At 48.3% G+C, this 12,781-nt stretch overlaps 1 protein-coding gene across 1 annotated transcript in view; it reads left to right on the forward strand.

The window, feature by feature from the left end:
• PEX14 (peroxisomal biogenesis factor 14) overlaps window positions 1–11,255 on the forward strand; it is a 140,917-nt gene extending 129,662 nt beyond the window's left edge. The window contains exons 7-9 of the mRNA XM_055001979.1: window positions 2,080–2,177; window positions 6,285–6,376; window positions 9,367–11,255. Of these exons, the coding sequence (XP_054857954.1) occupies window positions 2,080–2,177; window positions 6,285–6,376; window positions 9,367–9,817 (641 nt within the window). The 3' untranslated portion in view covers window positions 9,818–11,255. The remainder of the gene's footprint in view (window positions 1–2,079; window positions 2,178–6,284; window positions 6,377–9,366) is intronic.
• Window positions 11,256–12,781: the final 1,526 nt, after the last annotated feature.

Raw genomic sequence — 12,781 nt, forward strand, 5'->3', positions numbered from 1 at the left:
GTATATAAATCTAATGTTGTTATTATTATTACTTATGGCCCACTTTTATTTCATCAGAACTCATCACTGCACTGAGGGCAGTTCCAAGAGGTCTCCCATCCAGGCAAGGGCCAGACCCAGTCTTGCTTAGTTACTGCATCATGTTCCTGCAGGCTGTACACCCCAAGTTGCGGGTATACCGTACCCTCTTCAGACACTTTTTTTGTTTTGGGTTGACTTTTCAGTATCAGGTGAAAACGGTTTTGTTTGCCCAAGTTTTTAATCGAATAATACTTTGCTTTGGTTGCTTTTGACTACTATGTTGATTACATTTGGTCTTTTAAATAATGGTTTGCATTGTTTTTTTTAAAAAAAAATTAACAAGGTGGGGCAAGTTGAGTAAATACAATTTACATAAATGAATAAGGGAGGTGTTGCGACATGAGGAATGATTGTAAGGAAGCTGTTGTGTTGGTCTCCAGGAGAAATTCCTGAAACGGCAGTTGTGCAAATGCATTTTATTGGGACCAACCCAAATGAGCACGGGTTTTTGAGTTTCCCAGAACTCCTCGTCATCCTTGAATGTTCAGAACAAAAGAGGAATGAAGGGTGGGGTCGGGAGAAAAAGATGTTTCGGGACATGGTGGAGGAAAGCCCCGGAGGAAGTTTTCCCGTGGAGATAGTTAGAAGTGTGCCCATTTCTTTGCTTGCTTGTTGATTCCTTTGATTTTTATTGTGAGTTTTTAATTGTTTTTAAAGCACAACCTGTACCACGATATTGGAAATTTTAAAAAGCTGACTTGTATCTGGGAATAGGTGGGGATTCAGGCCTCTTACACAAGAAAGAGAAGTCTGGTTTAGCCATGTTCCTGGATTCTCTCCTTTGATGAGTCAATTTCTTTTGATCACCTGGTCCCAAATTCAGCTTTACCCAAATGTCTCTGTTGTCTGCATTTGGCCTATCGGCCTTCTGTTGGTAGTGGTCAGGAGATTTTTTATTAGCTTATTTATATTTCACACTTTCAACTGAGAGTTTCCAAGAGGGCTTACAAATCTTCACTAATATAATTACAAGTCTTGTAAAAGCTGGGAAAATCACTGACTTGAATCTTGTGGATCCATTCTGCTAACAGAATGTCTTTTCTCCAGCAGAAAGAGCCTTCCCTGGCGCAAGACCAGAGTTTGATTGCAAAACCATGGTTCAGAAAGCATCCAGGCATCACAGTAAACCATGGTTAAGCTTCCGTAACCCTAGTTTGGCATGCAGCCCAAATTGAGCCATACATGAATATATATTACAATAACTCTGCTTGTATACCGCTCTTCGAGACAGATTAGTGCTCCACTCAGAACAGTGAATGAAATTGGTGTAATATTATCCCCATAATACAGCTGGGGAGCTGGGGCTAAGAGGAGTGGCTTACCCAAGGCCACTTGCCAAGCTCACGGCAGGAAGAGGATTCAAACCAGCAGAGTGCTGGTTCGCAACCCAACTACTTTAACCACTGTGCTACTAATGCACCTTCTGGCATGTGCATACAGAGGGAGAGGGATAAAAGAAGTAAGTGGGATTCAGCTGTAGAGAAACGTTTGCCATAATGTTGCTGCCATTCAGATGTGCTCGTGTACCTGTAAAGCTCCAGGGTGTAACCAGGTTTGTGTTCCTTTGCCCCGCCGCTCAGTCCACACATGCATCCATCTCCGGGCTGAGCACCTATCTTCTGTGCCGAGTGCCTTCTGTGTGAAGCCCTCCAGCAGATAAATGATCCCGAAGCTGTATAAGTTCAGAGAGCCGGCGCAAATCATAAACCGATATAATTAGAAGGGAGAGGCTTCGGACGGATATACTGTAGGCTATAGACATCTATACAAAGGGAAGATAAAATAGAAATATTGGAGGTTAGATACAGTGCAGGTAGATTACCCACGGCGCAGATAAATTACGAGAGGTTGGAATGAGCTGACGCCCACAGATAAATCAGCTACAGGAGGAAAGAAACGTCCTATCGGTTGACATCACGGGGAAGCCAAAAAAAAAAGGTGTTCTGGGGTGTACCAGCGGTGATCTAACAACCCTTTTCTTTTTGTCCCCTCTCTCAGTGACTCAGCTTCAGACAACTTTAGCGTCCGTCCAAGAACTTCTTCTCCAGCAGCAGCAGAAAATTCAGGAACTCACCCAAGAATTGGCAGCATCTAAGGTGCCCCTTTTCTCCTCCCTTCCCCTTGCAAATGGCCACTGGCATTTACTAGCCCGCTTCCTCCCAGGTGAAACCCCACTCTGGCCTAAAGGAGTTCAAAGGTTCCCTCCTTGCTTAGCCTGTGTGAGCCTGTAAGGAAAGGGCCATGCCCTGAGAGACAAGGCCAACGCCACGCGGTGAATGACCAGCATCTGAGGTGGAGGTCCGCACCTCCCTTCTACAATCAGGCCACTACTTGCCTGGGTGCTGCAAGCCTGTGTGAGCCTGAAATGAAGAGGCGATGTCCTGTAAGCCAAGGTCAACACCACGCGACAAATGACCAAAATGCGAGGCAGAGGATTGCACGCAGAGGCCCTGTCCCTCTAGCTTAGCCGTATTCACCGGGGCAGCCAGGCAGGCAGCTGTTTAGGAGCCCTCCCCACCATCGTCCTTACACAGGCTCTTATACTGAGAACTGCAAAAGCAAAATAAATAAATACAATTTAAAATGGGGTGTCTTTAGAAATGGAGGAAAGAAACCCAAAGCTGAGTTCAGTGGAAGTACATCCAGGTGGTAAATATTTCTTGGGGGTCCCAAGCCATGGGAGACTTTCACTCAAGATCCCCCCTAACCCATCACGTTTTCTGGTTTGCGCCTCCGAAGGAATTCTTTTGAAAGCTCCCACCTCCAGCACCACCACGGACATAAACAGCTTGCAAAATAATGAAGATGACCTTGGCAGGTTACCACCCCGTCTCTCCTTCTCAGCCATAGTTTTTCCAGCCTGTAAACTAGGGATGATATGGGTCCTTTGCCCAGGATTGCTGCGGAGCTTGTGGTGGGACCCATTCATTTGAAAGAAGGGTGTGGCTTCATTCGTGAGCATCCCTGCCATTGTAGTGAATGGGTAGACCGCTTGAGTAGGAGCTGAACCTGTACATGGGAGCCGAAACCAGGGCTGTGAACAGTAGGCCAACGTGAGCTTTACGAGAGGTACAGCCCAAGACCCTGAATATCTGCCATATTTTCTAGGCGCTAGCTTGGAAGGGGGCGAAGACAGAGGCCTGAGGACTCGGATGAGAGATCTCGTGTTCACAGCGGTGTCTTTTGCTCTCTCCCTTCCCACAGAAGAGTGGGGTCAAGATGGGTAGCCACGTTTGTCTGCAGTAGTAGAAAAGAGCAAGAGTCCAGTAGCACCTGTAAGACTGACAACATGTGTGGTAGGGTATGAGCTTTCATGAGTCACAGTATCTGAAGAAGTGAGCTGTGACTCACGAACGCTCACACCTTACCACAAATGTTGTTAGTCTTATAGGTGCTACTGGACTCTTGCTCTTTCCTACTGCAGAAAAGAGGGGTTTGCTCTTCCTTCCCCCCCATCCCTTTCCCCCAGCTGAAAATGAGCACACGTCCACACACATGGACATTGAGTCAGACCATCGGTCCAGCAAGGTCAGTATTGTCTATTTCGATTAGCCGCAGTTCACCAGGGGTTCAAGTGGAGGTCTTTCCCATCATCTACTACCTGATTCTTTGCACTGGACGTGCCAGATTGAACCTGGGACCTGTTGCATGCCAAGCTATGCCACTGAGCTATAGTCATTTCCACCACCCATCCCCTGTGGCTGCTTTTAGGGCTAAATTACAGATCTGGCATTCCCATCCCAGCACTCCCATGCTGATAGTTTGGCCCGTGGTTCAGAAGTACTGGCATGCAAAAACATTCCTGGATATTGTAGCCTTTGAATTGAGAGCCCTTCTTCCAGCAGACATCTACTGGTTACAGTTAGGGATGGTGGAAGAAAGGGTAGGTTTCTCCCACAACAGCAGGCTTGGGGAAGAAGTGCTTCTTGCCCTCTCCAGTAACCCAGTAGCTGGGACCAGTTAGGATTGTCAGTGGGCCATGGAGTGTGTGGGTTTTCGAAGCCCTGATTGTCACCTTATTTCAGGGCGAGGAGGGAGTGTCCAGGGTGTGAAAGCATGGACCGAGGGCACCCAGATACCAGGACTGATCGGAGCTTTCTCTGTCCTGGCCGTCATGCTCTTGAAATGCTCCCATTTTAGGCATCCTGGACAATAGAAAGCCTTTGGCAACCAGGGAAGTAAATCTCGGGGACTGAGCCAACTCTCGTGTCCCCTAAGCTAGAAGGTCCCTGGTGGCACGGAGCCAGCCAGGAAATTGGGAAACTATTTTGGGGGGCGTCTGAAGTGTTAAGATTAAAAGCACATGGATTGTTTTAAGAAGAACGCAGTGGTTCAGGCAGGCTCTGAAAAGTTTCCCTGCCCCCCCTCCCTCTTCCTTTCTTTCAAAACTCTTTCTGCTCTTTAAATGGTAGCGCTCACTGCCGTGTGATCGAAACCGCATGTGTATAATATACAAAGAGAGACTTGGCCAAACTCGTAAACTGTCGGTTTAAAAAGCTTATGTTTTCTCAGCTGCGATGTAAGGTTTTTTTAAAAAAAAAAAAAATCTGCTTTTCAAACTCCTACTGCTATGCTGTTAAAAATTAAAAAGAAGAGCTTTAAGTAATTTAAAAAATCCACACAGGGTGGCGGGGGGACGTCTCTGGGCTTGGATTTTCTACAAGCGTTTAAAAAATGAAAAGAAGAGTGGTTTTAAAAAGCCCCAGATGTCAAATTTTATTTCTTAAAGTCCTCCAGCATCTGGCACCATATGTGTTTTGGAAATCTGAGTCCCTTTGCAGGCCAGCGAGTAGAAACCGCTCTCTTGTTAACGTGCTTCGGTAGCCTTTGAGGGCCAGAAGAGTGGCTCCCGGATTCTCTTTGAGGGGAAGGCTCTGGGAGCAGAAGACTCCCGGGGGGGATCTGAGAGTATCTTGTCAGCCACCACAAGCCGGGCGTGTCGCTGGCTGAGAAAGTGCTTGCTGCCAAGGAAGCGTTCGCTGGGAGCCATTTCTGAGCGGCTTAAAGAGCCCATTTAGACATTTGGCAGGAAAAGATGGTGGGACTCCAGAATGCACCACTGCACACTGTTGGCGGAGAGGCAGATGGTTTTTTTGTGCGTGTTTCTTTTTAGGATCCCCCAAACAACAACTCCTTTTATATGTTAAGCAAACACATCAGAGAGAGAGAGAGAGTTTTAACACAGCCCCCTTCCTCCTCGTTCCCTGTTATGCAGATTTATTACCAGCACGGAACTTCTTATATATGAATGAATGAAACAAACTGCTTCTCTGCATGATGCAACATTTAGTCTACGGAATTCACAGCCACAGGAAGTGGCAGTGCCTGCTGGCTTTTAACAGAGGATTAGAGAGATTCATCCGGGGGGGGGGGGAGGTAATGCTGTTAGCCACAATTTTATCTCTGCCTGCCTGGCTGCCTTTCAGTCCATACATACATACATACATACATACATACATACATACATACATACATACATACATACATACATACATACATGCATACATACCCTGACCTTTCTACCCAGTGGGAACGCAAAGCAGCTTACATCATTCTTCTCTTCATTTTAGCCTCTCGACAACCCTGTGAGGTAGGTTAGGCTGAGAGTGTGTGACTGGTCCAAGGTCAGCAAGCAAGCCTATGTGGCAAAGGGGATTTGAACCTGGCTCTCCCAGATCCTAGTCTGATGCTCTAACCACTACACCATGAACTACTTATTACACTCTACAACGCTCTACCGCTGTGCCGTGATGACTGAACGGAACCTGCAGGTTCCGAGATGGCGTACCTCTGAACGCAAGATGCTCACCAAGCGCAGCTGGAGACGGAAGTTGCTTTCTTGCTTCTCTTTTGTAGGCTTCCTAGACGCTGTCCTCTGTTGGAAACAGGACGCTGGAGTAAATGGATTTTGAACGGATCCGATGCAGTTCAATCGATTTTATTTGTCATCTCCATAGATTGCCTTTTTTGGATGTCTAAAAGCTGTCAGCATTTGACAGAAATAGGGTGTGACTATCCAGGTCTTTGAACCCTGGTCTGTCTGTTTAGACCATGCTGGTTGGTGGGATATTTTGACACACACACAATTTATAAATTTGGTTAAAAGGCAGTGCAAATGCTTACTGTTTTTAGATTATAGCATCATTTCCCTCTTAATCCCCCCCCAGTGCCCCACTGATCACTATCTCTTCTCTGAACACTAGGCCACGACATCTACTAATTGGATCCTGGAGTCTCAGAATATCAACGAGTTGAAGTCGGAGATCTACTCACTAAAAGGACTTCTCCTAAACCGGTACGAAAAATGCGGGATTATAAGGGGGGGGGAGAGAACGAGAGCAGAATATTAGACCTGGTTCACCCATGCAGGAGAACGGAGTGGCAGAACAAGTTGCAGGCCTTCGGAGTGCAGATACTGTATTAAAAATATCCATGCAGGTAGGAAGGTAGCTTAGCAGGGAGATAGGTTCTGCCCTCCCCTTGCTTGCTGTGCTGGTTTTTCTGTTTGTGGGGAGGTTTATTTTGACATAGAGGAGCTTTCCAAAATGTGATCCTCCCCATCAATTTGAAGTGCAGCAGTCACCTCAGGTCTCTGCCACCTCGTTTCCTTGCATGTGTGAACCAGGCCTTAATTTGGGGAAAGAGGCTCATTCCTCAATAGGCGACCTACAGGCATGCCAGTTTCCATCCCCTTTTTCCTTTAACTGACTCTCCGCTGCTGTCAGCATTCCATGCCTCCTGCGGCACATTCGGTTTGCATTAGGACGTTTTTCTTGGGGTCGGTGGGGCAGCGTTCCTTCCTTTCTTGTTTGGTTAATTTACAGAGTTGTATGTTTTCTGTGCTGAGATCCTTGCTTTGTCAGTGGTAGGCACGGGGACCAACCAGTATAGTGAGTCTGATGCTTCCCTGCATTATGTAACTTTGTAATATTTGGGGTGTGATTGCGATCCAGCACTCTTAAGTTAGGCGCTTTTTAAGCTCCTCTTGTTTCACTGAGAGTCTCTCTACAGGAGACATCTTATACAGGGATGCTCAAGTGTAGGGAGACACAATATTAGCTGGGAAGTGTAGTTTTAAAAGGGTAGTTTAAAAAGACAGAGGCTGCAGGGATTGCTCCTCAGAGGGTTTGTTAATTTCATCTTCTCCTCCTGGAAGGCTCTGTCAATTTCACCTCCTGGGGGAGGAGAAGATGAAATTAACAAACCCTGAGGAGTGATCTCTGCAGCCTCTGTCTTTTAAAAATACACTAGGTGTAGAGAGGTGAAATTGAACTACGCGTCCCAGCTAACATTGCGTCTCCTTATACTTGAGTGTCCCCATGTGCGATGTAGAGAAACTCTCAGGGAGTGCTTGTTTCTCTTCCACTGAACGGTACCTAAAATGCTGGCAAGATTGTTGTGTCTTTCGTGAATTTTGCAAGATGCCCGTTACTCTAAAACCGCTGAGAAGTTACTTTTGGGGAGGGGGGAGCAAGTCAGCAGAACTTGGGGCGCTGCTAGTTGCTAGGAGTTGGCAGGTCGCAGGCAGAGTCTCAGCAGACAGATGGCATCTTTCGGGGTGCTGGGCTGTGAGTGTCATTGACTCATACCCCTTATGAACACCTGAAGCTGCCTACTGTGTCAGGTCGTTGTGTCCGGCAGCTTGGTACTATCTGCTTTGACTGTCTCTGGCTTGTCGAGGTCTCAGGCCAAAAATGTCTTTCTCATCACCTGTTCCATGAGAGAATCTTAGCTGGGGATGAACCCGGGAACTTTTACTTACAGAGCAAATGCTGTGCCGCTGAGCTACAGCCTTTCCCTGTAAATTATAGGTCTGGTTCCTAAAAAGCCTGAGGAATATTGGCCAAGCCTCTTGCGGAAGACCCCTCCGGACATAGAAAAACTTACTTCTTTGGCCAACCTTTCTGCAGCCTGAAGCCACTTGGTGAGCAGGGCAAGGACAGCCGCTCTTTGTCTGTAAGCGCAAGGGGACATCTTGTCATTAAGAGGAAATTCATTGTTCTGGTGGTGTGTGGTGTGTGTGTTTTAATGCAGCTGTGGAGATAAGTGCTTTGGGGAAATATATTTGTTAAAATAAATAAACAGAGCCAGCCAACACAGCCTCCCTAGCAGCAAAAGGAAGAGGCTGTGATGCCCGAGCCAAGAAAAGTCTCCAAATTGAATTTCCTGATAGCCTCTGCGATACCAGTGAATAATGTCGGGCATTAGCTGGTTTGCATGCAGAGGAGATGGAGACTTCAAAAGCAGCCATCTCCCAAGGCTGGAGTTAGGAGAAGCGTTGCAGGGAGTTGAACAGGGATGGATCCCCAGCCACACGGCCACTCAGGATGCCACGTTAACAAGAGGATACCACGTTAACACCACTAGCCTCCCAGACCAATGCTGCCAGCGCCCTGTTCAAAAGTGAATTCCAGAAATGCTGGCAAGTCTTAATGGGGGCTTGCCTTACTCATGGCTGCTAGCAGAGTAGGAGGCGCGACAGGTGTACACTGCATCTGTTGCCACGTCCGGGACTGAGCTGCCACCTGTGTCCAAGACAAGCTCCCCTCGTGCTGCTAGCACTGTTGGGGCTCAGCTGGCTCCAGCACCGCTCAGCACCACTGATTTGTTTCTGATTAACCATCTGGCACAAAGCAAATCACGGCCAGAGGCCGGTCTGGATCGCAGGAGCTTTTTATCGGGGCATCATCCCGCCAGAACGAAGCGTCAGCTAGTGGGCTGACACTCCTGGAGATTGTTTAACGGCTTGGGGCCGTTATGAATGGCAGGGTGAGAGAGAAGGCCCATGCAACTGGGAGCTCTCGTAAGGAAGTGGACTGTCAGGATGAAAAATTTGCAGGGACCCTTGCAAAGTTTGGTTTGACTGGGAAGGCCTTAGTCTGATCGAACTGGGCAGGGCTGAATCTTTGATGTCCCCTTCCAAAGTCGGACTGACAAGACAGAGTATTGCAGCAAACACTAACTATGCAGAAAAGAACCCGCGAGTACTTACTGAGTATCCCCTCAGATGATAACAGTAAAGATAAGCCTTCTAACAATTGCTGGGTATTTTATACCCAGCATTTTGCGGGTTCTTGTCTGCATAGTTACTGTTTTTATACCCAGCAACTGTTAAAAGGCTTATCTTTATTGTTATCATCTAAGGAGATACTTAGTAAGTACTCGCGGGTCCTTTTCTGCATAGTTACCCTTGCAAAGTTGGCCAGCACTTTCTCGGAAATTGTTAGTTCTCGTCTTTGAGATGTCCCTTGTTAAAACCTGCTGCGTTTCTCCTCTTTCCCCCAGGAGGCAGTTCCCTCCCTCGCCCTCAGCCCCCAAAATCCCCTCCTGGCAAATCCCAGTCAAGCCCTCCTCCCCATCTAACCCAGTCACCAATAACCACAGCACCAGCAGCGACATCTCTCCAGTCAGCAACGAGTCCAACTCCTCCTCGCCCGTTAAGGAGAACCACAGCCTGGAAGGGTCGAAGGTCAACTGCCACCTGCTAGGCACCGAGGAAGTGGCCGAGGCGGTGATCGACGTCAAGGGTCAGGTGCGGATGGAGGTGCAAGGGGAAGAGGAGGAGGAGGAGGAGGAAGAGGAGGAGGATGACGATGATGATGTCAGCCACGTGGATGAAGAGGAGTGCTTGGACGTCCAGACAGAGGACCGACGAGGTGGGGATGGGCAAATCAACGAGCAAGTGGAGAAGCTACGGAGGCCCGAGGGGGCCAGCAACGAGAATGAGATTGACTAGTGCAGCGGGATGGTGACTCGTGGCTCCCACCTCCTCTTGGTCGTGCTCCGTTCCATGGGGGTCTTCCCTGCCCAGTGATTTCCCCTGTCCCACCCCCCGTGATTCATCACGAGTATCGTGATCTCCTAATGAGCCAGCTGGCCACGGAGCAGCCCGCCTCTTGGTGGCTCTCCTTCCCACCTTCGCCGCCCTTTTCACATCCTAGGTCTAAAGAAGGCTTGGTGGCTACTCAGCCTGCACTACAGTTAGGGGAGTGGGGTCTCCTTGTTAAAGATGCACAGCCCGCGTCACCCCAGACTTTCTGCCCCTTCCCACCCATTTCAAGCCTCTCTTCCATCACCCCCCACCAAAGCCACTAACCAAGCCCATGTTCCGTCACCAAAAAGCGGCTTTGACCTGAGTGGTCCCACAAACCACTCACCCCCCTCCTTTTCCTGGCTGATATTTTGTCTCCATCAGCCCTCGTTCCCACATCAGACCTTTCCTCGTCAAACAGCCCAGTCCTGAAGATGCGGGAATCCTCTCCTTTATCACCACCACTTTATCTCTTCTCCCCTGTTCCTGTGTTCCAGGGGCAAAGGAAAGCATGCTGTGTAGCTTGTTTGATGACAACTCTGGGAGCCACGTGGAGGATTCTTGGGGCCAGGCCTCCTTAAGGAATGTCTGGTCAGCTCCCTTCCAGGACCCCTGTATTATCTTTTATTACCTTTTCTCATTTCTTCCTACCCCCATTCTCTGTCTGCCTCCCCAGTCCTTCCAGCAGCCTGAAACTTCTGTTTCTAGCAAGGGAGGAGGGGGGAACCTGGCAGCCCCAGCTGTTCCTCAAGGTGGGGGACGTATCATTGATTTGGGTTCTGGTCCCAGTTGCTAACCCTATGGTTTGACCCGGCTGGGCAAGAAAACTCAACCGAACGCTTCTTTGCTTACCCTTTCTCCTCTGTCCCCGGTAGGGACCTGCAGTGTGGCCACTGGACAGTGGTGGCTCAGTTCTTGGTGCTGATGACAGGACTTTGGGGTTCATCAAATGAACAGGAGAAACGCCCACTGCACAAGGCCCGTTTTTCCAGGGACCAGGCAGTGTATCTCAAACAAAATTTTATTGTGGAGACCTATTTCTCAAACCTCTCTCCCCTTCCCCTGTTAATTCCCACTCACTTCCCCCCACTTTTGCCTTACGGGGTAAAGAAAATGACAACTGAGCACGGGTTTGGGGAAGCTCTTTTTTCACAGCATTGTCTTCGCGGCCGATCCAAATAGCGGTGTCTGATTTCTGTTCACTTCATGAGAAAAGAGCCTCGATTCCTGCAACATCTCAAGTCTCACGTCTCCTTGCCTTCACCGAGAGGAAAGCAGAAACGTGCTCGTTCATGTGATCATGTATAGAATTCAAATATAAAATATGATTGTATATAATTGTAATAAATATGAGTTACCACTATTTAACGCCAGGCTGTGGCTGTTGCGGCTGTGATTTTTCTTTCGCGTGTGGTTGTCTCTTTTCTGTTGGAAAGAAGATGAATAAAGGGAAGAGGTAGGATGGAATCCAGAACTGAAGCCTCTTTAAACATATATATTTAAGTTAATTGCCATGAAAGTAAACAGATTTTTTTTTGTTCCAACCATTCTAGTTCCATATTCTTCATTTATGGGACAGCTTACATAAGAGAGGCCGAGTAAACCCTTTACTATCTTCTTCCCCAAAAGCACTTTGGACTGTGTTCAGGTAAACAGTTGCCTTTAATTCAAGACAGTTTCAGTAGCACCTATAAGACTAACAAAATTTGTGGCAGGGTATGAGCTTTTGTGAGACACAGCTCACTTCTTCAGATACGGCTAGAATGTCAGTCCATCTGTCCTTATATCTTGGAGAGCAGAGTGGTTTCAGATGCCAAATGACTGTAGCCAGTGAACAACAATAGCAGGCATGATTGAATTAGGTTGAGTATGTGGGGGTGGGGGGAGTAGTGTGCTTTAATTCAGGAAAGCAGGGAGGATTCTCGAATTGCTGAAGAAATGCCCCAAATAAAATGGAACGGCTTGTGAGAGACTGGCTGCATTGTACAGAATCCCTCTGTGGAGAACAGATGCCATCCTACGAGTTAATTGTGAGTTTCATGAGATTTTTATTAAGTCCATAATGTGGAATGGGGCACAACACATCACACAACCTGTAGTTAACTTTTGGGACTTCACTGCTGATCACCAGTAGCTCAAGATATTTTTAAGAAGGTTTGCACAAATTCAAGGGAAGATGTTGTCGTGGGCTGGGCCAACCCAAGCCGAGTAATCAAAGTCCAGTCAAGTCAGAACACGAGTTCAAAGCCAGGGGTGAGTCCAAAGTCCAAAAGCCAAGTCAGGGGGTCCATAGGTTAGTTACCGGTACGGTCAGGTCTAGATGCAGGCAGAGACAGGGCATGGTTCAAAAGCAACAGGAGCAAGTCAAGGTTCAAGGGAGCGGTCACAGCTGTAGCAGGAATCCAACACGTTGCTTCCACGCCTGGTAGTTCCTCTAGACTGGCTTTTAAAGCCAGGCATGGTTTGCAGCCAGCTGCTTGGGCTCTATCCTGATGCTTCTCATTGTCGCTATCCGCAAGCAGCTGGCATCGGCCCAGGGTGCGAGCACTGCGCCGTCCCTCCTGCAGCTCCACTCTCTGCATTTGTCTGCAGCGCTCTTTGGGTGTGGGTGAACCGGGGAGGGTAGAAGCCCCTGGCTGGGCTTCACCAGTGGTGTCGGAAGGCCTGGCTGAGCTTCCTCTGTGGTGTTGGGGCCGGACGGTACTGGTGGCTCTGCCTCAGCTGCTGGCTGTGGACTGATTAGCCAGCAGCTGTTCTTCCTGATCACCTGCTTCAGCTGAGTCAGGGCTGGCTACACAGAGCTCCTCTCCTCCTGAGGAGTCCTCACTTTCACTGAGCCCAGACTGGCCCGTGACAGATGTCATGATCGATAAATGGATCTTCCATGCT

Source organism: Eublepharis macularius, chromosome 17 (assembly GCF_028583425.1).
Source record: "Eublepharis macularius isolate TG4126 chromosome 17, MPM_Emac_v1.0, whole genome shotgun sequence".
In the NCBI taxonomy this organism is placed as follows: domain Eukaryota; kingdom Metazoa; phylum Chordata; class Lepidosauria; order Squamata; family Eublepharidae; genus Eublepharis; species Eublepharis macularius.